The following is a 27,302-nucleotide window of genomic DNA, read 5'->3' on the forward strand; positions in this document are numbered from 1 at the left end:
TTTTGGATAGATCTTGGCAAAATAGGGGGTTTGTTCTTTGCATTTTTCATAAAAACGAGTTTGGATCGAGTTTTGGAAGCAAAAAGGGTAAAAAAAAACATCGTTTTTCTTCGCATCTGAAGCAGTGTTTACGGCATTTGAAGGGTTCTCATCCATTGAAGGGTTCACGGCCCGAAGGGAGTTTACGACCAAGAATAGTTTGCGGTCCTCGGTTTACGACCAGCCTCGCTTCGGAGTTTACGGCTTAGCAGCGGTTCTCGCTTCGTTTTCGGCCAGCAGGAGTCCTTGTAGGAGCATGCTTCTATTAAAAAAAAAAGGGGATTTCGGGGTGGAGGAGGATCGAACCTGGGTCTCCTACCTACTCAACCAGACACCTTTCCAACTGATCTGGCTTGCTAGATGTTATACGCTTTCCAGATTTAATTCATAAGGCGTCCCTGTCTCGATCCTATTTTCGTAATATTGTCATTTTCAGCCCAAAATCAGTTTCTTTTAATTTTAAAATCCATTTTTCAACCAAATATTTTAGTTTTTAATTTTTGACTTTTAATTTTGACTTTTTACTTAAAATTTTGACTTTGACTTTCAATTTTGACCTTTGACTTTTTCGTTTAACTTTCAAATTTTCAAATTTAATTTTTCGGTTTGACTTTTAAGGTTGAATTTGGAGTTTTTAGTCAAAGGGCATTTTTGGTAAACAATGAGTTCCTCAAACATTCCAGTAAATGAAGTCTCTTGCTCTCAAACTTGCATTAAAACTATCAACTTTTTACGTGAACAGGCTGATTTGATGCGTAGAGAGATAGAGGAACTAAAATATGAAGGATATCAACTTAGGAAAGGCCAGAAACCATTGAACGATCAATTAGAGGTCAAAACTAAGGACTTTGGGAAATTACAGGCAAAGTACAACGACAAGTGTGTCCATTATAGATATCTTAAGAAAGATTTTGATGTTGTGACTGCCGAACTTGATGCATTAAAGGCCAAATATAAAGATGCTGAATTTAACTTTAAAAAATTTGATGTGTCAAGTGAAAAGGTGGCAACTATGATTGAAAAACAATTAACATTCAAAGATAATCAATCTAAGGGGTTAGGGTACCACAGTGTTCCACCTCCCTTTAATGACAACTATAACCCACCCCTTGAGACCAACGAGGAAGAGACACCTACTCAGTTTGGCCCACTCCCTTAACCAACTCCAGCTTCAATTAAGACTGAACAATTAGGGACAACTAAGGGTGTTGAGGTGAAGAATACTGATGTTTCTACTTTCTGTGTAGGTAAAGTAGCGGAAGATGAGAACAAGGAGAACACTATTGAACAAACCAATGACTCCTTGAACACAGAATCTGTTGCTTCGAACTCATTTGCTTCTGATCAACCTGCTATTGAAAAATACAAGCCACCAAAACAAGCGAAGCAGACTACTTACTACAAGTTTGACTGTGGGAACAATAAGAGACAAGGCAAGGGTACGCCACCAGGGGCAGGAAGAAACAACTTCCCAGTGAAGAAAAGGACATGTTTTCACTGTGGAACACCTGGACACATTGCTCGAAATTGTCCAAATCGCGAATACGTTCCCTACTATGCACAAGGGTGGCAGAACGTGCCAAGAGGGAGATTTTCCAAAAGAAACCCCTCAAGGTCACGTTTAGACAATGGCGATTGGAACGCGCAAAAGGCCAATAATCAAAATCCCAAGGTCAAGAAGGGAATGTCAGCCAAGAAGCCAAATCCAAGAGATGCTCCCGTGAAGCCAAAATCAAAGTTATCTCAACAGCCAGCTTCAAGTTCAAAAGCAAGAGACAAGGCACCCATCGGACCGAACAAGAAATGGGTTAAACCTGACTACAGATGGGTACCAAAGGTTTAATCTCCCAAATCACCTAATGACTCTAATATTTCTTCATCTTCTGTTTGTGATAAACAGGATATGTCATGGGAGAGAGTACCTTGCAAGGATGAAAAAGGTCAACCCAGTTTCAAAATGGATTGGGTACCAAAGACCAACTGTGTAACGACATAAAATTTCAAATTTAATTTTTCATTTTTAAACCACAAAATGTATATTATATCATAGTCTCAAATCCAAAACAACAGTGTTTTCAAAACAAATCCCAAGATCTCTCTAATGTGAACTCCATCGGTGTGGTGTGTACGAGTCAAGCCGTCGCCTTCCCACGGTCATCGCTGGTACCTGAGACATCAAACACAACAACTATAAGCATAAATGCTTAGTGAGTTCCCCAAAATACCACATACCACAAATACGCCACTCGAGGCTAAACCCGACCCTCCGGTCAAGATGTCTCAGCGGGACCCTCCAGTCCCGCAGCTCGTCGGACCCTCCGGTCCAGTCATAGCTCATTGGGCCCTCTGGCCCGGTCTGAATCGTTGGACCCTCCGGTCCGGTCTATATAATCATACAGCACACAAATAACACATAGCATGTAATCTCTAACATAACACATATTCTCGTACATAGCACATAAGACCCTCTGGTAAACTTAGAATACCACTCAAGGTAACGTATAGTGAGAAGACTCACCTCGCGTAACTCGGTAACTCGGAAAACCTCAAACTCGGTGAATAGGACCTAACCTCCACCTAATCATATGAAATATATACTTGTCATCAACATAATTTCCCAAGGCTAGACCAAACTTCTCTAAACACTCTTAGGAAGGGTAAAAGACCATTTTACCCCCCTGCTAGGCTCAAATACGCTAGAGTTGACTAAACCCTAAAAGTCAACAAAAGTCAACCCTCTCCGGGTTATGCTGCACGTACCAACATGTACGCTGGGCGTACCCGGGGCTTCCACAGAATCGGGGTACGCGACACTCTACGTCGCGCGTACTAGGATTACGCCCAGCGTAACACCCAGTTCCCTTATTCCACTCATTCAGACCTTAATCTGTTAAGACTTTCGTCCAAACTCCAGATCCGACTCCTTTTATACGACTTAACCCATAAAGTTGAGACCTTTATGCCTTTGCATGGCTGTAGAGGTCACTTTGTGCTCAAAACACCATTTCTCTTTCCATAATGGGACTATAACTTATGCATGACACTAGATCCACGACCAAGACTGGATTTTTATGAACCCTTAACATCAAACACACTAGAAGAGGCCAGATTCATGCTCATGGAGACTATTTGCACACAAAGTCTCAAACTTTGGACCCAAAAACCCTAAAATGGTCCCAAAAAGCAAAACTTAAGAAGAACAAGGAAATATCAGAGCTTTTTACCTCAAAAGAGATCTCCAACCACTATAGAGCACAGATCTACACTTGTTCTTCCACTTCTAGCACCAACAATGGCTCCTCCTTCCCTTCTTCACCTTGAAAAGTTAACTCCAATCTCAAAACATACACACATAGGCTAAGGCACAGATCTTAGCTTCTCAAGGGACTCACTCAAGGAATATGGTGGCTAGGGCAAAGGGCCACGTGTTCCTTTTATAGTGCACAAGCCAGAAATTAGGGTTTGCATCTGGGCTCACTACGCCCAGCGTACCCCTGAGTATGCCCAGCGTACTCGGTCAAGTCTGCGTCTAAATTAAGCGCGTGAGTACGCATGGCATACACCCCAGTACGCCCAACGTACTCGCCAATTCAACATACAACTCAAAGGACTAAACTTTCCAACTTTCAAAATAGAAGGACCATAAAGCTTACCTGGATTTTGGGCTGTTACAAACTGATCCCGCTCTGTGTCGGAGCAGCTATGGAGGCATATCATTAAACTTCGGTTTGTTGGTAGTGGCTGATCTAGGCACATGATAGGAGGCATCTCTCAACTGTGCAACACTCAGAACTTTGTTTGAGAGTATGTGTCCTTTGCGGGAAAGGAAGAAAGGAAGGGATCACATATGGGGTTAGTACTTAATGACATGAAGAATTTTCGGATCTGTTCTGAGATTACGTGTGCTATTCTCAGACCTTCTAGATGCAAATTGAATCGGTGAATTATGGTTTGAGTTCTCTTCTCGATACTCCTGAGTTTCTCTTTCATTAATTCATTTTAAAGACAATTTTATTTATTATCTTATAGTTTTTCATTAGTTTTGTTAATCGGGAAGTGATATTAAGAAAGTGATAACGGGCAGTCTAAAACAAGTGTAAAGGACTGAATCTGAATTCTCTAGACTTTGTGTTCAATGTGCTGGTAGGCACGAAGGATTTAAAAGTGTGGATTTAGGTAGGATTGTTTGGACTGACCATATGACGCTCGGGTAGATTAAGCAGTGAGATAAACATGGGAACGCACGGGATACACTAAATTAATACATATCTAGAACTGTGGCTTAACCTTTCCTTGATGTATGGACTTATGTCCTTAATTCTGGTTCAGATAGGGCGAATGGGGGGTTCTGATAAAGTAGGTTTATAGAAATTATTTTCTTGCTTTCTATCTGTCAGTCATATGTTGCTTCCTCTGCGTGATTGGAAGAGATCCGACCTAGATTGCAACATATGCAACTCTAATTCTACGCACCTCCTTATCTATGAAATTATTTCTATTTGTTAGCCATATGTTGTCCCCTCTATTTGATCGGAAGATCTGACCTGGGACACAACATATGCAACATTCTACCTCTCAATCCCTCTATCTCTGTTAGTCATATGTTGTCCCCTATGCGTGATTGAAAGAGATCCGACCTGGGACACATCATATGCATCTATCTCTAAATCTGACTTCCTCTTTAATAATTGTCTATTCACCTAAAGTAAGGAGTTCTTTGGAAGTTCTTGATAACCAGGGTATATCCGGAAGTGGGGAACACGTTCTAGTGCAGCTAAAATTGAACAATTAGAAGTTTTTTGTAGATCTCGCTGCTTGATTTAAGTGGACACCAATGCTTGTGGTCATCGTCAGCTAAATGGTTTATTTAGAAAATTTTGTCGATATCCTTCGTGTTTAAGTGGACCACAATACCAGCAATTGACCAGATCTATTCATGAAGGTGAAGGTACTGATAAATAAAGTTAAGACTGTCTCACAACTTTGATCCCAAAAATGTCTTATATTTAGTCAAATATTTTTGTTTTTGTTAAATTTGTTCATAGTTTTCCTCTATGCACAAATTTAGGGGGAGAATTAAAAATTTTAAAACCAAACAAAAATCAGAAAAACCAAAAATCCAAAAATAGTGTTATTTTTGTTTTATTTCTTGTTCAGAAAAATCAAAAATCCAAAAATATTTTTGTTTCGGTTTTATTTTTCATAAAATATGAAAAATCCAAAAATATTGTGTGCTAAGTTTTCTTTTAGTTTTGTTTTGTCTTGAAAAGTGAATTCAGATGTAGATGAAACTCATGCGTCTATTTCGAAAATTTATGAGCGAAGGATTCGTCCATGATCATCGAAGAATTCTCATTCGAAAGAGAAAAAAATGAAGATTATTCTTTCAACATTCAATCTTTCAACCCCAGAAGCTAGGTGAAGCTGCAATTGAAGATTATGTAATAGATTGCATTGAAGCCTCCTCAATCAGTCTGCTGCTATCTATGAACCTGCTGATTCTCTATTGTTCTCTCTAATGATTCTCATGCTGAAAGCGTCATCTTTCAAGAATCTTTTCAAGAAGCTTCCTCACCCATTGTGCGTTGAGAGTCAAATTTTCAAGAAAAGTCAGCTACTTTTTAGGGGGAGTGTATTGGGTCAATTAGAAAAGAAAGCTATAAACCAAGGGGGAGATTGTTGGGTCAAAAATATTGGTTTATACTTTACTTTTCTAAGAAAATGTATTGTTCAGTCATGTAATATGTGTTTGCGGTTGTGTTTACGACCGTGAATTGGGTTTACGGCCGTGAACCTGTTCATGACCCATGTTCCCCACATATATAAATAGATGTTAGGTGGGTGAGGAGTGATTGATGAACATAAGAGAGTTCACGGCCAAGAGAGAGAGAGAGAGAGAGAGAGAAAGGAGCATAAGTGTGTGAATCTTGTGTAAGGAACATCATTCTAATCAAATCATACAAGATTCATATTATTATTCTTCTTCTTCTCTTCTATTTTGATATGGCATCACCCGTTTGATTGGGATTCCACACCATCAAACGGATCTGATTGATACACAAGCAGATTTGGGACTTACACTCAACATGTTACAAAAGGGATAAAGTGTATAAATATTTTATAAAATATGGAAATCTTTTGGTTGTATCAATTGCATAAGTTTTAAACCTGTTGAAATTCTTTTGTATAAGTTCACATAATCATTTGTGTTTTGGCTTGTATTGTAGCACTTGGTTCTTGGTACGTATTCTTTTATTAATATTTTTGCATTTTGGCTTTGGACTCGGCGAGTTGAAGGACCAACTCGCTGGGTAGAAGCGGGATGAGACGCGGGGTTTAAGTTGTGGACTCGACAAGTCGGGTCCCGAACTCGGTGAGTAGGCCCTGTCTGGACAAAAACCCTAACCCGAGGGTTTGCACCCTATTTAAACACCTTAACTCGGCCTCCTTCGTTCCATTTGCTCCCAGAAGACCCCCATAGCAAACCATAGCCGTTATTGAAGCAATCTAAGGCATTTGGAGTGATTTTGGTGCTTTTGTGACCCAAGGAAGGAAGGAAAATCTTGAAGGATCAAGAGGAGGCTAGAAGGATCCAATTTTGAGCATCATTTGCAATCTTCAGAAGGTATAAAGTCTATACCTTGTTAGTTCTTTTGTTAGATCCCATTTTGTGGAGTTTTAGGGCTTTTATAAGCCATTTTGGTCACCAACCATGATTGCAAGCATGGTTTGGAGTTGATGTTTCGGATCTAGGTCCTTAGAAGGGTTACAAGGCAGAAAAGAGTGGCTCTTGCACTCAAAGAAGGCCCCATGCATTGAAAGAGGTTGTTTAAGGACCTTTTGAGCTCAAAATCCCATGCAAACACGTAAAGGTTGTAACTTTACGTGCTAGATCGATTGTAGAAGCATAGATCTATCTTTTGATCAAGGTTTGTACATCAGAAATCGAAGATTTAGTGAGTGGATGTGACCAACTCGACGAGTCTATTCTAGGACTCGTCGAGTCCTAGGTTTCTATCCCATATCAGTTGAGGGTCATAAAGGACCCAGTTGAGTGTGGAAAGGCTTTAGGGGGTCCCGAGGAGTGACCCAACGTTCTGGACTAAGTCATTGTTCTGGAAGTTCAAGGGACTCGGCGAGTGCATGAGCAGACTCGGCGAGTCTAAGGCAATCTTCTTAAGGATGAAGAGGAACTCGACGAGTTGTTCATACAACTCGGCGAGTAAAGGAAAGGACATGTGTATCAGTTGAAGATGAACTCGACGAGTTGTTCATACAACTCGGCGAGTCGGATGAGGATTCAGTCGATGTTCATTTAGAAGGAAAACTCATCGAGTCATCGCCTAAATCGATGAGTAGAGACGCGTATAAGGACAAATGGAAGGATATGGACTAGACGAGTTGGCGAGCCAACTCGGCGAGTCAGGTCAACTAGAAGTTAACTTTGACTTTGATTTAGTCAGGGGTAAAATGGTCATTTTACCCTAAGAACAGTTAGCAGTGTATGACTAAGTGTTTTGTGGGAATTATAGCCGGAGGATTTCCGGAGCAGTAGCGGCAGCAGTCAAAGGATTCCTACACAGATCAGCAACTACTACGAGGTGAGTTACCTTCCAGTAGCGGTGGGTCTACGGCCACAATGTCGGCCCACCAGTAGGAGTTGTATGTTATATGATTGTCTTTGTGATATCATATAGGTTTGCTACTACCTAATATGTTATATGCTGACATGATATGTTATATGTGATAGTAGTAGAGTTCGGTTGTTAGGACCGAAGGGTAGGTCAGACACCCTAGATATGTCTGATAATATGTGCTGATATGTTTATATGCTGGCATGATATGTTATATGTGATAGCGGTAGTAGGAGGGGAATAGTCCCCAAGTTCGGTTGTTAGGACCGAAGGGTAGTTTGGACACCCCAGATATGTCTGATAGTATGTTTATGTTATGAAATATGTGATAGTAGCAGTAAGGGGTGGAATAGTCCCCGAGGGTCAGTTGTTAGGACTGACGGGTAGGTCAGCACCCCATAATGGCTTGACATGGGTAGGACGGCACCCCAGAATGGCCGCATGGATAGGACGACACCCTAGAATGGTCGTACCGGGTAGGTCGGGCACCCCAGAATTGCCCAACAGTATGTATGCTATGTGATTGTATGGGTTGTGGTACGATGGGGGAACTCACTAAGCTTCGTGCTTACAGTTTACAGTTTTGGTTTCAGGTACCTCTTTAGCGAAGGGGGAGGAGCTGGCGCGGTAGCAGCACATCATACACACACTCTTTGTTTTCCGCACTATGAGTTATTCTGGGATTTGTACTCTGACATTATTATGTTTGTTACGATTCGGTTTTCAGATACGAGGCATGTTTTATTAAATAATATGATCGGATGATATTTTGTTACAAACGTTTTGTAAATCACTTAATCAAAAATGAAATTTTTGGACGTGAAAATTGGTTCGTTACATGTATCCCCCCTGAAAATGTTAAAAATAGTAAAAGCATAGGGGCATGAACTCACTGTTGGTTGCGTGAAGGTGTCGGACTGTGAAACTGAAATGAGGACCCCCGAGTTGTTGTACGCGGAATTAACGGAATCCTAATAATAATTAAACACATATACGCGTATTATTAGTGAAACCATTAATTATAGTGATGGAAAACACTTGCTTTGGTTTAGGAATGTTACCGGGACTTGTTTGGATCGGAAAAGTGGGTTTTCAGCTAAGTTCACGGCTTAGGGAGGATTGCGGTTGTGAACGGTTCTCGGCCGTGAACTGTTTACGTTTGTGAATAGATTTTGGCTTATGAACGGTTTATGGCCCTTGAGTGGTTTACTGCCTATTCTTGGTGTTCTTGAAGAAAATATGAAGGTTTGAAGGGTTTACGGCCGTGAACTGATTTCAGTCTTTGAAGATTTGAAGATTTGAAGGGTTCACGGCTGTGAACTCAAGAATGAGGGTTGTTTGATATGATGAAATGATGAATGCTTGATGCTCCAAAACGAGTTCTAAGGTGGTTTGGATGAATTTTTGGATGATAAATGAGAGTGTTCTTGAGTTTTCGGTTGGGAGTTTTAGAGATAGAAAGTAGTGTTTTCGGCCAGAAGTTTGAAAATGAGGGTAAGAACACACACACACACACACACACACACACACACATATATATATATATATATATATATATATATATATATAGGTTGGGTTCACCGTCAGTGGTGGGTCCCCGGTCGTGAACGGTTTACGGCCGTGATCGGGTTCACGGGCGTGAACACCAATCAGACAGGATTTTGCTGATTGTCGAAGAAAAACTCAGGTTTTCCCACGATTTTGTTTCCGACTATTATATAAAATTTAATTATATAAATTAATGATTTTCCAAGCTATAAGAATTTGACGGAACAAAATTAAATTCAAAATTTATTTAATGGAATCGGGCTAATGTTAACGGAAAAAGGTTTGGGTTGTCATAACAAGCCCCTGATAGCACTCTCACTGGCCCTGAAATCATTCAAGAAACCACCAAAAAGATCGTACAAATCCGAGAACGGTTGAAAGCCTCCGAAGACAGACAAAAGAGCTACGCCGACAGAACACGAAAACCATTAGAATTCCAGGTTGGTGACCGCGTTCTGTTGAAGGTCTCACCCTGGAAGGGCATGATATGCTTCGGAAAGCATGGAAAAATAAATCCAAGATACATTGGGTCATTCGAGATCCTCGCTAGGATCGGCCCCGTAGCCTACAAACTCCGGTTGCCACAAGAACTTAACAACATACACCCCATCTTCCACGTGTCGAATCTTAAGAAGTGTCTATCCGACGAAAACCTTTGTAATCCCACTCGATGAAATCAAGATCAACGAGAGTCTTAACTTCGTGGAAGAACCAATCGAAATCATGGATTGGGAAGTCAAACGAACGAAACAAAGTCGCATACCAATAGTGAGGTTCGCTGGAATACCAAGCGGGGACCTGAATTCACTTGGGAGCGAGAAGACCAGATGCAACAAAGTACCCACATCTTTTTCCTAGTCCATGATTGTATTCTATAGAAAGAATTTCAGGACGAAATTCCCTCTATCGGGGGGATGATGTGACAACTCAATACCTTCCAATTAACAAAAGTCAATTCCGTTAAATAAAATTTCGAATTTTATATTTTTCCGTTAAGTTAGTAAGGGTTAGCAAAACCATTTAAATTATATAAATAAAATTTATATAAGTTTTTGAATAAAAAACACTCGAAAATTCAAGTTTTCCCTCGAAAAACAGCGAAACACATGCAGCTATGCGTTTTCGGCCGAAAACCCTCTAGCCGAAAACAGTTCTCGGCCAAGAACCCATCTCCGGCTGAAAACCCAACCGGTATAAAGGTTTTTCCCCCAAAAAATCCTCATTTCTCACTCTTTTCATCCGAAAACTCTTCCATTTCTCTCCTAGGGATTATCCAAGAACACTCTCATCTTCAAGAAGGAATCTTTAAATCTTCATATTTTCCTCAACAACACCAAGAATAACCTTCAAATCTTCAAGGGCCGAAAACACCAGCAGAACCGAACCCTAATTTCGGCCGAAAACGTGTGTTCGGCCGGAAACCTAGTTTCCGACCGAAAACAGCTTTAAACCGGGAACCTTGTTGAGCTTTGACCGAAAACCCTTCCCTTTCACTTCAAACAAGTCTCGGTAACATTCCTAACACAAAAACAAGTGTTTTCTAACAATTTAAGTAATGGTTTCACTAATTTAAATACATTTATATGTTTAATTACCATTAGGACACTGTTAATCCCACGTACATCAACTCGAGGGTCATCTTTCCTGTCTCGCCGTCCAGCACGTGCACAAAACAACTGTGAGTTCATACCCCTACATTTTCACTGTTTTCAGGGGGAATACACGCAAAACCCAAGGATTTTTGCGGTCTTATACAAAGGATTTCAAACAGATTTAAAACTTATGCAATTTAAACAAACAAGAAATCACTACATTTTATAAAATATTTAGATATTTTATCCTTTTTGTAACATTTTGAGCATAAGGGAAGTTTTCATCATACAACCATAATTGCTAAGTTTTCAGTACAATACATAACATACATACAAACTATAATAGGTATAGTTTGGGATTCATTACATGGTTTTACTAATTTAAGAGCATTATACAGAAACGAACATATAAACTATGGTAACTATAATTTATGGTATACAATATTGCTTTTTCGAATACAAGAGTACAATACCAAACAATTATTTAAGTATAATTATTTTACTCTACAAGTCATGCATACAATTTCAAGTATAAGAGAACGCTACAACACTACACATAAACTAGTTAATACAAGGTTGTGAGACACTACTTCAATTGTACCCTTCGGGGTGCGGAACTAAATCCTACCACAGTATAACCAAAGTCTCCTGGAGGGAGAGCGTGAGAATTGTGTATAGATCTATACGGGACTGACAATTCCACAACTGAACTGTTAGCTACAGTTAGGCAGACATGCCTGGGGTGATAATTATCATACCGTTCCGATGCCTGAAGAACGTCGTAGAGGTCTGTAGGTCATATCAAGCATAGTTATACCAAACTCACAATAGTATAAACTAACCATTTGTTTACAGGATTTCATTCTTCATTAGTTTTATTTTAATTAATAGAACTACTATACACTACAACTGGAGGAGATCCAAAGATACAAACATAAGGTTTTATTTTAAGTAATAAAACTACTATACATTACTGGTGATAGTCAGGGTTTTCATACATAACAACACATTAGATTACTTGTGGTAGCCAGGGTTTTCATACAAGGGTTTTTATACAAAACAACACTATACAATATAGTTGGTGGTAACCAGTAATACAAATTATCATTTACTACTACACAATACCATAACAAACATACATTTTGATCTTAAGGCTAAGACTACTTTCACTACTAAATAAAATATTGGATTTTCTTGCGAAACATACATACATTTTATAGATTCAAACACCGGTTTTCAATACAAAGCATTCTTATGAACTCACCAACTTAAATGTTGATACACTTTCAAAACCGCTTGTATTCTCAGGTGATCAGTAGACAGGTACACCCGTAGATTTTTGAGAAGACGGAGCGTATAGAGTCGTGTCTTTTATACTTTTGTTATACTTTTGCTGTTATGCAAACCATGTATCGAACAAATGTAATTACCTTATATATTCAATGTAATGGTTGTGTTTACTTTTATTACTATGATACAATTGTTGTGATACTGTACATGACGTCCTCCACCCCCGAACGTTTTCGCCGTCTCGGTTTGGGGGTGTGACACACGACGTGTTTGCAAATCAACACTACGTGTTGTTTAGGGTTTTCCGCGGCTATTAGGATGATGGCGAAACACGACGTGTTGTCAAGTCAACACGACATGTTGGGTCAACATGGACTGTTGACCTTGACCTTGACTTCTGACTTTGACTAAGTTTGACTAAAAGGGGGTGTTGAGGTATTTTGTGTTGTATCTAAGGATTGGTTACTGTTCAGGTGTCGGGTAGAGCTGATATTCGGAGTCGGGACCTATTCAGTTGTCGCTCAGATTCAGAGGCGAGTTTCCTCACCATGTATAGCGGGTCGAATGCACCAATGCCGACCCATGATCTGATATGTTAGAATACTCATTGTCTGTATGACACTAGTATGTGTATGTGCTTGTATGCTTACTAGGCGGGGCCCAATGATTATCATGTCTGTTATTACTTATTGTGTAGTATGAATTTTATGTGGGCGGGGCTCGTTATGCGAATTAGGACGGGGCCCATTATACTCATTGGGCGGGGCCCGTTATACTCTTTGGGCGGTGCCCGTTATGTACTTTATGTTTTGTATGTGATATCTTGGGGAACTCACTAAGCTTTGTGCGTACGGTTTTTATTTTATGTTTCAGGTACTTCCGATTCCAAAGGAAAGAGTTCGGGATGACTGCATCGCACACACCACATGGTTTCTGCTTTGAGATATTACTCTGATTGATATGATGTTTGATACACTTATTTTCCTTTGGGTTGTTTGGATAATATTTTGGATTACTGTTTTATTAAATTACAAATAAAAAATTTAACAACTTTTGTGTTCACCGACCAAAATCGCAACATGGTTTTAAGGACTAAATCTGAAAGTTGGAAAAGTTATTGGAATAAAAAAAAAAAGATGACAATGCATAAGGGATCAAATTTGCAATTTTATCTTTTTATTTTTCAAATATTTTTTTAGCCAAGGCTGTTGGTGTGGGACATCCACTATTTATAGGAAAATTTATGTGGTAACAATCTTTCTCAATAAAATTTCCTTTCTAAAAATAGTGTTTTAGACTTTTAGTTCATCACAAAGTTACGTGGCGGATTATAGAGACACGTAGGCGAGAGGGGGCAGCGCGTGCTAAGTGCTAACTAAGTTGCTTGCGAATCCTTTGGCTTCCCCTATCCGATCGATGCTTCTTCTAAACAACAAAAACATAAATTCGAAAGAGGGGTTTATGCTGGGGTTTTGAACTTCTTCACTTGTTATTGCATAAATTGAACTCGCACTTCTCAAAATAAAGTTTTCTTCACTTGGGTATAGCAGAAATCGAAGCCATATTTCAAAATCACCTGCAACAGTTTTGAGGATTCGAAGGGTAATGAAAAGGAGTCGAAAATTCAATTGATGATTTTGAGCGTGGGTTGATTATTTATATAACAGACTGATGTTTAGAAGCAACAATTTAACAGCAAGGATATTTGAGCGTCAGATTCGAACTCCTTCTCCTGGTACAACTGTATGTATTCTCAAATCTCGATATTTCAGCTAATTATTGGTTTTGTGTGTTTATTATGCAAATTCTGAGCAAATTGTTAGTGAGTTTCGTTTTAATTTGCTTTTAGTGCATACTTAAACATTGATTTTGTACATTTTGCTTTCAGTAGTTCTTCTTTTTATCACTGTTTAGGTCGTCTTTGGGTAGATCATTGACTTCGTATACGTTTCCTATATCCAATCCCCCAATAATAAAGTTGTAATTTTTAAAGTTGGGTGCGATTAAGTTGGACTAGATTGTACTCTTTTGTACTACATAGGACCTTTTTTGGAACATTTAGGCAAAACCCCTCATTTTTTTGAAAGCTAATAGATGACATTTTAACTCTGTATCAAATGATTTCCAAGTAAAAGATGTGGAAGCTACATTAAACTTTCAATGGATCAGTTTTAGCAGACTAACATTTATGTTAAATTTATGTAATTTTCATTGTTTAACTACTAGTTTTGACGTCAAAAAGGCACAATGTATGTTGTTCATGAACAAGATGAAAAACTGATTATTGTTACTTTTTTTATTTTTATTAATGTTTTTTGTCATGCTCCCAAATCAAGTTAATTGTTTAGAATTTGGGGAAAGAAAAGTGTTACTCCTTAATCAAGTCTTTATGTCTATAAATCAAGTTAATTGGTTGGAGTTTCTTATATGAAAAAAAGATAAACACTACGAGACTAAACAAACGGTCTAGGGCTATCTTTATTTTTAATGATCAGAATGAGGAGGGCATTCATGTCTTTTACACAAACAAGAGATCAAGAACAAGTCTCTATCCCGCCTGTTTGGGCGAGACAAATAATACAGTTACATTTTTTGTCCCATTGACATCAATACTAGTCCTATCAATGCATGTCAAACACAATATAAAGTTGTCTTGTCATGTTCTGTCTTATTCTGTCTTGTCTTGTTTACCTAATAACATGGATGTCTTGTCATTTTTTGTCCTGTTTACCAAACGTAGTACAAGGCTGCTTGTCATGTCATGTTTTGTCATGTGTTAGTCATGTTTACCTAATTACATGGATGTATTGTCATGTTCTGTCCTGTTTACCAAACGTAGTACAAGGCCGTCTTGTCATGTCCTGTCCTGTTTACCAAACGTATTATAAAGTTGTCTTGTCATGTTTACCAAACGTAGTACAAGGCGGTCTTGTCATGTTCTATCCTGTTTACCAAACGTAGTACAAGGCTGTCTTGTCATGTTCTGTCCTGAGCTGTCCTGTTTACCTAATAACATGTATACTTTCAGATTCACCGTGCGAGGAGATTTTATGAGAATATAGTTCCCGGTTCTACAATATATGATGTTGAATGTCCGGACCATTCATTTCGCAAGTTCACAGAAGATGGCAAATACTTAATAAGTTTCAGTAGAAACCATCAAGATTTAATTGTGTATCGACCCACATGGCTTACATTTTCTTGCAAACAAGAAGATTGTTATGCTCAAGATCTTCCACCAAAAGCCAAGAAGTTTGAGAGTTTCTTCACTCAAATCTACTCGGTCCCACTTGCTTCTGCAAGTGAGCTCATATGTAAAGACTTCTTTCTTTATGCAGAGTCTAACCAATTTGGTCTTTTTGCAACTTCCACTGCTCAAATTTATGATGCCCCAGCTACCGGAGGTGCTATTCAAGGGGTTCCCTCAATTGAAAAAATAACATTCCATCTTCTAAGGTATGGTTTATATATAGGGATAAATGCAAGAAATAGCAATGTACTTTAGTATGTTTATGTATTATAGTGTAAATTGCTTTGTATTTGGGTGATATTGCTATAATTATGTAGATTTTTCATTGTAGAAGGACTAAATATGACTAGTTTTAAATTGCTTTGTATTTGGATGATATTTCAAAGGGTGATTTAAATACTTTTACAAGTACTTATAGTTTGTTTTTAAATATGTATACATAAAGCAATCAATAACTTATGAAAGAAAAGTTATGTCATTTATCATTATTACGTTTTAAATCCTTTGACAAAATTTTAAGCTAAACTAAAAAGATTGGAATTGTATTCCATTCCATTTCCGACCAATGAAACATGTGACACATCAATTCTTGCATATTCCAATTCCTTTTTAAAACATTCATCAAACTAAATGCAACTTATGCTTTTGTTGCAAACAAAGTATGAGAATGAATGATTTGTACTTTTTCTTCTTCTTTTTTTTCTGCATTAAGTCATAAAGAAACAACACCTAAGATGGTTTGTAAAGTTTGTGACTCAACATATATCTTATTGGTGTTCAATTTGTTATAAAATTTAATTGTATATGAATATATTTGGCAGATTGGAAGATGGAGTTGTACTTGATGAGAGGGTTTTCTGCAATGATTACATAAATTTAGCACACAGCATGGGTGTTTTTTTATATGATGATTTACTTGCTATAGTATCTCTTCGTTATCAACATATTCACATACTTCAGATTAGGGATTCAGGGACTCTTGTTGATGTAAGAGCAATTGGTGACTTTTGTCGTGAAGATGATCAGCTTTTTCTCAATTCTAGTTCACAGGTAAGTTCTAAAGTTTCTAATAGTTTCTTTGGTAACCCTCTACGTTTTTCGTATGACCAAAATACCCTTCTATAATGACAAAAAGTGGGAGATTCTATGTTTTTTCATGAAACTACACTAACATTCATCATGAAATACCATAAAGCCAGGGAAAAATCATCATTATTGAAGGGTATTTTGATCACATGAAAGAATTGTCCACCAAAAACATATGACCAAAATACCCTTCAATAATGACAAAATTTAGGAGATTCTTGGCACTATGTTTTTCATGAAAGTACACTAACATTCATCATGAAATAGCATAAAGCCAGGGAAAAATCATCATTATTGAAGGGTATTTTGGTCACATGAAAGAATTGTCCACCAAAAACATATGACCAAAATACCCTTCAATAATGACAAAATTTAGGAGATTCTTGGCACTATGTTTTTTCATGAAACTACACTAACATTCATCATGAAATACCATAAATCCAGGGAAAAATCATCATTATTGAAGGGTATTTTGGTCACATGAAAGAATTGTCCATCAAAAACATATGACCAAATTACCCTTCAAATGTTGTTAATGATTTTGTAACCATGAAAATGGTCAAATTATTAAATCTAACTAGAAAACCAGCCACAATAGGAAACATTACATTAACTCTCAAACCCTAAACCCTAATCCCTAATCCTTAAACCCTAATCTTGATTTATGTTGTAGGGTATGTCAAGTATTGAAAAAAGTGTATCACAACACATACCTGTTAATAATGTTGCAAATGGCCCTCATCTTGAACAAGTTCCTCAAGAAAATCCTTTCTTGAGTGGCATAAAACAAAGGCTACTTTCTTTCATTGTTAGAGAGATACGAAATGAAGAAGAAGATGAAACTATGGTTAGTTAATTAATTATCATTTATCAATATTCAAATTCAAACTTTTATTAATTTCAATTCAATGTACATTTTCAAGACTTCTTATTGTTGATGCAGAGAATCCAATCCCTAAAGAAGAAGTTTTATTTTCACTTTCAAGATTATGTCGATTTGATTATATGGAAGGTATGATGTAATAATTTTAGGGCTAAATGTTAATAGCAACATTCTTTACCTCTTTTTTTAATATTCTTTTTTTTTTTTAAAATAGATGATAAGAATTAAAAACATCTTTATTTTTTTTTTTTGAATAGGTGCAATTTTTGGATCGACATCACTTACTAATAAAATTTGGGAGTGTTGATGGAGCAGTAAGTATCTTTTTACATTCTTTTTCAAACAATAGCAATGTACTTTCATTGATTTACTTATTATATTTATATCATTTGTTTTTTACAACATTATACATTAAAAAATCTACCTTATTGTAACAAATAACAATATCATTCAAATACAAAACAATTTTCATATGTTATAATACACATGACTACAGGTGTCAAGAAATGCTGATAATCACCCTGCATTCTTTGCTGTATATAACATGGAATCAACAGAAATTATTGCATTTTATCAGGTACTTGTATAAAACTATTTCATAACTTTTTTTTTTTTTTAAAAAAAAACTAAAAGCCTAAAAGGTATTTTCTCTAATTATTTTTTTTAAAATCTTGCAGATGTCCTCAGATAAGCTGTATTTGTTGTTTGAACAATTTTGTGATCATTTTCATGTAGCATCTAAAAATTCTCCTTATATGAATTTTATATCATCTCATTCCAACAACATTCATGCTCTTGAGCAATTGAGAAGCAGTAAAAATAAAGCCACCAGCTTCTCCTTGGTAATATAATATTCTTTTTTCATTATCCTGTTACTAAAATACCCTTTGACTTTTTAGGTCAAACCAAATATATTGCAACATCGAAAACAATATTCACCCTAAAGTTTTTTTACAATGTTTAAGAACATTGATGTCTTTTACACAATATTCACCCTAAATACCGATGTTGATTTGAAAAATATTCAATTTTGACCACGAAAGTCAAAGAGTATGGTTTTAATTTTTAAATTCTTGGGAAAGCTTTTAATGAATTTTGACATTTTTAAATTTTTGCAGTTTGTTAAAAAAGTGATGGCTTCTTTACCATTTAATTGTCAATCTCAAAGTCCTTCACCTTATTTTGATCAATCATTATTTAGATTCGATGAAAAGGTTTGAGTTCTCTTATCCTTAATCATCTATAAATTTGTAAATTATTTTTATCAAGTTAAAAGAAATATCTATATCTATATCTATACCTATATCTATATATCTATAATTGATATTTGTTTGCAGCTTATTTCTGCAGCTGATAGACATAGACAATCAACTGATCATCCAATCAAATTTATCTTAAGGAGGCCTCCACATACCCTAAAGTTCAAAATAAAACCAGGTATTATTAATTTATTATACATATTTTGAAAATAACAACATATTTTCATTTTTATTGTTATTCCTTATTAATAAAATTTGAAAGTTTTTATTGGTTTATTTATTTATCAGGACCTGAAGCTGGAATTACAGATTGTAGGACAAGGAGGATATCTTCATTTCTTTTTCATCCAATTTTACCCCTGGCTCTTTCAGTTCAACAGTCTTTGTTTTTGCAACCTGCTTTTGTAAATATTCATTTCCGTAAATAACCCTGACTTTTATGAAAATTAAGGGTTTATTTTATTAGTATGAAGAAGAAAAAGAAGAAGAAGCAATATCAATCAAGATTTTTAACTTTATTCATCATTTGGGAATTTATTTATATCCTTTGTTTATTAACATCTATTTTCCCAAAATTTGGGAGGGAAAGATTAGAATTATAAAGAGGGTTAATGTTTTATTATGCTTTTTTTCTTTTTAATAAATAGTATTATATATATGCTTTCACTTTTTATGTATTATTTAATTATAATTAATGAATCTTCTATATAAAAAGTTTTATAAAAAAAGCTACACAATGAGAACTCAATCAACTCATTGAAATCAAAATAAGTTTACAATAAAAAATTAAAAACATATAAATGTTCTAGTTATTTTAAGAAAATCAAATAATAATCTGTTAACGTTCATGAAATTTGAATTTATGTAATTACAATTGGATAATTAAAATAAGTTCATGAAATGAGAAATATGTGTAAAAATTCTTGGGTTTGTAACTTTGTAAGCACCCTTTCGCACAAACTTCTATATAAAATATAAAGTTAAATCATATTATTTTTATTAAATCTATTAAATTAAAAGTGAATATTATTATCTCACGTAGGAATGAATACATGTTTGTGAGCACCCTTTTCCACAACTAATTCTAGCTACTACTAATATACTAACTACCCTCCATCCAAATATATCTTGGATCTTATATTTCATAAATAATTACATCTACCAAACTAATAAATAAAATACAAAAAATTCAACTACTTTTCCAGACACGTGGCACTCTCCCATTGCTTAATCAAATCAACATACCCTTGAGCCGAACCAAGAGCAAATTCCGTCAACGAACTAACAGCCACCGACATTCCAGCACACAACACTCTAATAGCAACCTCCGCCATTTTCTCCGCCGTCTCCTCCTCCTCCACCTCCACCACCTCCATCCCAGAACCACCACCATACCGCCGCCCCGACCCACCACCACCACCGCCTTCTTTCAACTGTTGCACATACAAAGACCCAACCCCAGCAGCAAAAAAGTCGAGCCCATCAAGCACCGGGACCTCACTAACCGAGTCAAGCAGCTTTGACCACTGGATACAAACACCAAACACTGGCGGCACTCCGGCGGATCTCCGGGGAGAAAACGGGAACATTGAGGTGTTGTTGGAGTTGGATCCGGTGCACCGGAGTAACCAACCGGTGATCGCGTGTATGTAAGATCTCTGAGCCGTGACCCATGACTCGAAACATGATTTCCAATTTTGTAACTCGGATTCAAGATTGGAAGCCGAGCGGGCTAGCCGGTGTGGCTCGGTAGGGTGCACCGGGGTGTACTTTTTGGGTTTTGATGGTGTCCCGGCTAACAAAATCTTGGCTTCATCGAGTGTTCGTTTTTGGGTTTGATGACACTCTGCCATTATCTTCCACATTCTTGATAATCTGGTCATTTTAAAGGGCATATTTGTCAATTCACATTCAAGATTCAGAAGTAAAGATCATTTGAATGGATTTATATGGCTAAATGCAAGAAATAGGAATGTAGTTTCATTTATGTGTGTCTTACAGTATCCTACTTCCATTTTATTACATTGTACTTTTCGACTATTTTTTTAATCATGACATTGTACTTTGAAATTTTATCCGATTATAGTGTTGTATTTCATTTATTTATGTGTTATAAAATGTTGTTTTTATTTTATTCTATTATGGCATTGTACTTTTAATTCTTATTAAGACAATGTACTTTGGAAATCTATCAAATTCTATCATTATAATTTATACGTTTAATTTTTTTTTTCTTTTTAGGACTCTATACTATGAAAAATCTACACAATTACAACAATAAAATTGTGGTTTTATGTAGAAAAGTCCCATTATTGGTAAAATTTTGACAAAGTCCTAAAAAAAATTTGAACAGAAAAATCTCGATTATTTAATATTTTGTCCAAATTAACGAAAAGTCTTTATTATTATTTTAACAGGAAATAACATATTATCGTGTAAAATTAAATAATCAAGAGTTTTATGTTAAAAAAAATTAGAAATTTATCAAAAAATTTCCCAAAATAATGGGAATTGTCTTGCATAAAACCCGTAAAATTGCTTTGATTTCGGATGACATTGCTATAATCGGTAGATTTTTCAAGGTATGTTGCTATTTCTTGCATTAAACCCATGTTTATAAATTATAAGTTAGGAAATGACAATAATACCCTTGGATCAATTCAAGAAGCTGTGGCTGAAGTTCTTGGTCCCTTAAAGTTTCAATCCTTTTTGACACGGCTTCAACAGAGTGTATAGAAACCTTAATTTGAGTATGTAAATTTCTAATGGCTGTTCTTGTTTTATCAACCGAAGAATGGTCATCACCTTTAGCATCATGGTTCCGAAGTTGAGCGCATTTTTTATCGTAAGCTATTCGAATCCGTTCACCAGCCTATGCAAATTCAGTCATATTGTCACATCGCCATACAATCGGACATAATATCGGATAACTATGCCCGATAAAGTATCAGGTACAATAACTAACAAGTAGTATAACTTATACACTTATCAGGTAATTTGGAGTGTACCTGATACATACATATCAGGTTGCGCTTAGTATGCGCTAGGCGCAACCTGATATGTACTAGGCACACAATTTGGTGTGCCTAATTAATACTATATATCTGACATAATTTGTGTCAGATGCATAGTGTTTAGAAAAACGTATACATGTACCTTGACTTCTTGATAGAGTTTTTTCTCCCAAACGTATAATTTGTCAAGAGTAGACTGGTGACTATTTTGAAAAATATACGAGTCATCAGACACATCACTGCTGCTAGCATAATCTTCTTCTTTTGAACTACCCGAAGAATTGATCAAGAATCTTGATGAGTTTGAGCGAGATGATGATGCAGACCGAAGTAATGCCACTGGATTTAAAATTTTCATAGCTGTAATAAAGATTCCCCGAAATTAATGAATGGAATACATTAAAAAAAAGAGGAAATCTAGATAAACACAACCTATTTTGTTTTGTAATTAAAATATTATATTGTTTTTTACCGTTTAAAAAACGGATTTTTCTGAGGTTACCCGATTTTGATATTAGTAACATACTAAACCATTATGCTCTTTTTTGAACGATTAGAAAACTAGGTGTGAGACCCGTGTATTACACGGTTTTATAAAAAAAAAAAGAATATAAAATTATAAGCATTACATATTTTTTAAAGTAATAATTTTACATAAATACAAAGTATATAATAAATAAAGTAAATAATAAAGGTTGTAGAGCATTTATTATGAAATTTAATAGAATGATCTACTTTACATATATAAATCTCATTAAAATGTGGATTTTAGATTGAAAAAAATAAAAAATTTAAGAAAATGACAAGTGGAAAAAGAAATAATTCAAAAACTCTTAAAAAATGACACGTGTCAAATTTAATGAGAGCATGACATTTGGCAAAATTGATTTTCATTTATTAGGTTAGATTACATATTTTTTAAAGTAATAATTTTACATAAATACAAAGAATATAATAAATAAAGTAAATAATAAAGGTTGTAGAGCATTTATTATGAAATTTAATAGAATGATCTACTTTACATATATAAATCTCATTAAAATGTGGATTTTAAATTAAAAAAAAATAAAAAATTTAAGAAAATGACAAGTGGAAAAAGAAATAATTCAAAAACTTTTAAAAAATGACATGTGTCAAATTTAATGAGAGCATGACATTTGGCAAAATTGATTTTCATTTATTAGGTTAGATTACATATTTTTTAAAGTAATAATTTTACATAAATACAAAGAATATAATAAATAAAGTAAATAATAAAGGTTGTAGAGCATTTATTATGAAATTTAATAGAATGATCTACTTTACATATATAAATCTCATTAAAATGTGGATTTTAAATTAAAAAAAAAATAAAAAATTTAAGAAAATGACAAGTGGAAAAAGAAATAATTCAAAAACTCTTAAAAAATGACATGTGTCAAATTTAATGAGAGCATGACATTTGGCAAAATTGATTTTCATTTATTAGGTTAGAAGAGTAAACTACACGAATGGTCCCTATGGTTTGGGGTAATTTGCGTGTTTGGTCCCTAACTTATTTTTTTAACTCAGAAGGTCCCTACTGTTTGTTTTTGTTACGCGCTTGGTCCCTGCTGTATGTTTTTGTTACACGCTTGGTCCATGTCTTACCTAAAACGACTATTATTTAAATAGGAAAAAATGATGGGTGGGTAAGGTAAGGTGAGAAGGGTGGGGTTGGGGGTGTGTTTATTTAAATAAATTAAAAAAATCAAGGACAAAATAGTCTTTTTATGTATGACAGGGACCAAGCGCGTAACAAAAACAAACAATAGGGACCTTCCGAGTTAAAAAAATAGATTAGGGACCAAATGCGCAAGTTACCCAAAACCATAGGGACCATTCGTAGTTTACTCTTAGAAAAATAGTTGTTTTTTCCTACCGTAATATAATAATAGTAATAATATTATTACTATTATTATTTTTCAGCCATAAAATTTGACCACTAAAAGCATTGTTATATCAAAAGCAAATTTTCTATCAAAAAGCATTGCAATGAACTGAAATTTCATATACCTTGCTTTTAAAAAGGAGATTTCACATAGCTTGCTTTTTGTAAAGGAAATTTCACGTAGCGATGCTTTTGAACATTATTTTATTTATGACTAAATTCAGTGGTCGTGAAATAATAATAAAATAATAATAATAATACAAGTTGAAAATATAATTTAATAGACTATAAAATTATAATAGTTATTTGCTATAGAGAAAGTTTAAATAGTTCATCAACAAAATTATATACTTATGCTCTTAATAAACAATTTAAATATGAACCATAAAAAAAAAATTAATAACTGTAAAAATCGACCATGTCACGAATGTGGTCGGGTCCCAACCCTTGTGGACCCACAGCCTAACATTGATTTTGATGCTGTTTTTTTTAATTATTAATATTTTTTTTATCTATTTTCTGGTTTTTATTCGAACCCTCTATGTACTCTTGCATCCATATCAAGTAAATTCAGAAAATGACTTTTCTAACAGTCAAATAATTTAATGATTTAATAAGATAAGTATTTTTCTTGTTTTAAACTTAAATTTATATCAATAAAATTCATGTTTTCTAGAATTTGAAAATTAAAAAACAAATTTCGTAAAATAATAAATTCGAACCTGTTAGCTCGTGGGAGGTTGATGAATATTGGGCCCGATTAGCCTCCAACATAATCGAAAGCTCTGTAGCTGAATCGGAAATAATGGTGAATTGAGCTTCCAGATCTTTAATAACTTCCGACATACTCGTTGGCCTTCGATTCACATAAACCCTAAACCCCTGTGTTCCTTCGTTTTTCCCCTTTTCTTGATTCGAAACATCTCCAGTTCCATTATTTCCGATTTGCCCTGAACTCTGTGCCCTAGAAACCTCAAGATTCTGAGTTTTTGGCATCAATGGCGGTAATTGCGATTCTACTTCGTGTTCACTTTCGGTTTCTTCTCCGCTATCTGTTTCAAAATCATCGTCTTCTTCATCTTCATCTTCATCGTCGTCGTCTTCATCAACATCTTCGACTGTAACTTCATCTTCATGATTATGATCGTTTTCTTCTTGTTCCTGTTCTGTCTCCTCTTCGAGTTCCGGAATCCCTTCCTCTTCCCTAACTTGCTGTAATCCATTGATATCATCATCAAACACGTTTTGATGATCGTTATTTCTCGCGGGATACGCGTAATAATCCAAAGTCGAAAACGGGTTCCAGAAAAAATCCCATTGTGACGATCTTTGAGGCGAAGGCGGCGGAAAATTAGGTCTACTGTAATGGAAAATAGACGACGACGACGATTGTGATTCTGTTTGCGATTGCATCCCAAAGAAACTATCGGCGGCGTAATGGTACGCCGGTGAGGGGGTATACGACTCGATAATGACAGATTCCGGCGAATCAGGAAGCCGTTCTTCCACAAAAATCGACGGGTTCCCTCCGGATCGAAGGTAATGCACTTTTGGTTCAATGGTGACGGAATTTGGGGAAATGGTGATGAATCGAGGGGTGGTTTTCTTTGTGGCGGCGTAGGGCGGCGGGGTGGTGAAGGAATCTAAGGAGAATTCACGGGGCTCATCGCCTTCCACGTAGTCTTTCAGGGCGGCGGAAACTCGTTTAAGTGACCGGAGATAAGCTGTATGGCCGGAAGCGAATTTGGTCCGGTGTTCAACGGCTTTTTTGATGAAGTTTTTCCGATCTTTACAGAGCTTGACGGCTTCTCCGTCGTCTAACTTTGATGATGAACATCCCATTTCTTTAATTTTAGGATATTTTGTGATTCAAATAAGATTTGAGATTAGAAGCTAGTCTTTTTGAGGGTTTTTCCAGATTCATAAGGGATCTTTAAACCTGTTGAAAAAAAAAATTGAGGAAGAAGAACATAATGATAATGATAAATTTCAGGTGTTGTACATTTGTACTTTGCTATCAATAATATTTTTAGCACTTTATTTTTCACCTCAATAATAACTATGAACATTTTTTTATTGTATTTTACTCTTGGTAACATTATATACAAATTTTTTTAGGCAAAATAATGTATTTACATTTTCTATAGATAATTTTACTTATAATAACACAATTACATTTTGCATTATTACATATTGCAATTATCCCAAGTATGTTGCTATTATAAGTTTAGTCATATCCAATAAAAAAATTAATGATTTACAAGTCAAACTTTAAGAGAAATATTGGGAATCCTCTCTTCTGGATTATGAAGGCGATATGGCAGAGCAAGTTGATGGAAATAAACTGTAAAATACATATAATTTTTAATTCCAATTATGGTGGAATAAGTTGGGAAATATATAATTGAAACAGAAGAATGCTACAGAAATTATCTTTTTTGGGATAAAGAAACAAAAGAAGTACAAATGGCAGCTCTTGATCACATGGGTAAAAAAAAAAATACAAAAACAATTAATTCAGAGAAAAAAAAAATAATAACAAACAATATGCTTTTGTCAAAGCAAGATGAAGATAGAAAAAGAGAATTATTAGAACATAGGGAACTCCAAAATTAAAATAAAAAATAAAAATCGGAGCCATTATAGCTTCTTCTTGACTAAAGCTTCCACTAAAACCTTTAAACAATTAAATTTACAGAAAAAGATATATAATATTGGGTATGAGATAAAACAAAAAGATATATAATATTAGGCAAGATATAAGAAGGACTTCTATTTCTTCCTCATTAAGATTTAATTATATCACATTTTAGAGTTGAAACTGTTCCAAAATATAAGATTATTAGATGCATGGAACTAATCATTAGTACTAAAATTCAAAGATATTTGGAGATACTGAAGCATCAATGTCGGATTAATAACCACTAAAATCAATATACACAGAGAGAGATGAAAATGAGATTAATAGTGAATTGAAGATGATACCTGGGTGTTAATAGATCAATGGTGGACAGGAGCAAGATTTACGCGTGAGATTAGATTCAAGAACACATAGAAACAGAGTCTTTGGTGTGTGTGTGTGTGTGAGAGAACACTCTGACTGACACCAACTTATTAGAGAGAGAGAGAGAGAGAGAGAGAGAGAGAGAGAGAGAGATGGGGCTTCAAGAACACACAGAAACACCAAAAAAAAACGCACTCTTAGAGAGAGAGAGAGAGAGATGGGGTAATTCAAGAACACACTGAAATACACTATTCTTGAAGAGAGATATGTCAACACACAGAAACACCTCAAACACGTACTTTTTAGAGAGAGTTATGGGTTGAAGAACACACAGAACTCGCTTGTTGGATGAGAGAGAGAGAGAGAGAGAGAGAGAGAGAGAGAGAGAGAGAGAGAGAGAGAGAGCAACGGTCAAAACCCTGTTTAGAGTGGGAACTAAAATGAGAAAAGAATGACGAAAAAAAATAAAAGCAAGAAATTAAAGGAAATGTTTTTTCCCAAAGCGGTGTTACTTAATCTAGAATAATGTACAACATTTAATGCATTAATTACAGAGCTTTTAATCAGCTACTCTTCTGATTTTAACTAATAATTGTTCTGAGAAAAAGATCTACCTCCTTTATGAAAAGCTTTCATGTTTGGAGGCCTAAAAATTAAAGGAAAGAATCACATGAAGAGGATAGCCGAATCCCACTCCTTTTCGATTCCAGTTTTGCCCTTATCATTTTCCATAATCTCTATTTTCTCTTTTCCAATAGTATTACAAAACTATAAAATTGGTCACTGTGATATTT

General features: G+C 35.5%; 2 protein-coding genes across 3 annotated transcripts; one reads left to right on the top strand and one right to left on the bottom strand.

The window, feature by feature from the left end:
• Window positions 1–13,414: 13,414 nt before the first annotated feature.
• DET1 (light-mediated development protein 1 / deetiolated1 (DET1)) lies at window positions 13,415–19,203 on the top strand. Of its 2 annotated transcripts, none has more exons than XM_079001529.1 (11): window positions 13,415–13,846; window positions 15,132–15,559; window positions 16,175–16,403; window positions 17,113–17,286; window positions 17,383–17,451; window positions 17,580–17,636; window positions 17,819–17,899; window positions 18,000–18,164; window positions 18,441–18,536; window positions 18,673–18,759; window positions 18,870–19,043. In XM_079001529.1, exons 1-10 carry the CDS (start codon window positions 13,775–13,777, stop codon window positions 18,718–18,720), a joined length of 1,419 nt encoding a protein of 472 aa, XP_078857655.1. In that variant the 5' UTR covers window positions 13,415–13,774; the 3' UTR covers window positions 18,721–18,759; window positions 18,870–19,043. The 2 variants fall into 2 exon arrangements, with proteins under 2 accessions (XP_078857655.1, XP_078857654.1); XM_079001528.1 differs by having other exon boundaries at window positions 13,418–13,846; window positions 18,660–18,759; window positions 18,870–19,203.
• Window positions 19,204–19,556: 353 nt separating this feature from the next.
• On the bottom strand, window positions 19,557–26,956 carry LOC145053476 (nitrate regulatory gene2 protein-like). Its single transcript, XM_079001530.1, has 5 exons — window positions 26,490–26,956; window positions 24,227–25,443; window positions 21,738–21,955; window positions 21,230–21,453; window positions 19,557–20,456 (listed from the first exon to the last, which is right to left on the bottom strand). Exons 2-5 carry the CDS (start codon window positions 25,344–25,346, stop codon window positions 19,775–19,777), a joined length of 2,244 nt encoding a protein of 747 aa, XP_078857656.1. The 5' UTR covers window positions 25,347–25,443; window positions 26,490–26,956; the 3' UTR covers window positions 19,557–19,774.
• Window positions 26,957–27,302: the final 346 nt, after the last annotated feature.

Source organism: Lactuca serriola, chromosome 5, assembly GCF_051521515.1.
Source record: "Lactuca serriola cultivar US96UC23 chromosome 5, Lser_US96UC23_V15, whole genome shotgun sequence".
NCBI classification, from domain to species: domain Eukaryota; kingdom Viridiplantae; phylum Streptophyta; class Magnoliopsida; order Asterales; family Asteraceae; genus Lactuca; species Lactuca serriola.

Excerpts from the sequence above, each read along its gene's own strand:
- LOC145053476 (XM_079001530.1), bottom strand. The coding sequence starts at position 25,346 with ATGGGATGTTCATCATCAAAGTTAGACGACGGAGAAGCCGTCAAGCTC. Across the intron at positions 21,956-24,226 it reads AACCTCCCACGAGCTAACAG|CTATGAAAATTTTAAATCCA; the intron begins GTTCGAATTTAT and ends TCTTTATTACAG. Across the intron at positions 21,454-21,737 it reads AACTCTATCAAGAAGTCAAG|GCTGGTGAACGGATTCGAAT; the intron begins GTACATGTATAC and ends GAATTTGCATAG.
- DET1 (XM_079001528.1), top strand. The coding sequence starts at position 13,775 with ATGTTTAGAAGCAACAATTTAACAGCAAGGATATTTGAGCGTCAGATT. Across the intron at positions 16,404-17,112 it reads TTCTCAATTCTAGTTCACAG|GGTATGTCAAGTATTGAAAA; the intron begins GTAAGTTCTAAA and ends TTTATGTTGTAG. Across the intron at positions 18,537-18,659 it reads TATTTAGATTCGATGAAAAG|CTTATTTCTGCAGCTGATAG; the intron begins GTTTGAGTTCTC and ends ATTTGTTTGCAG.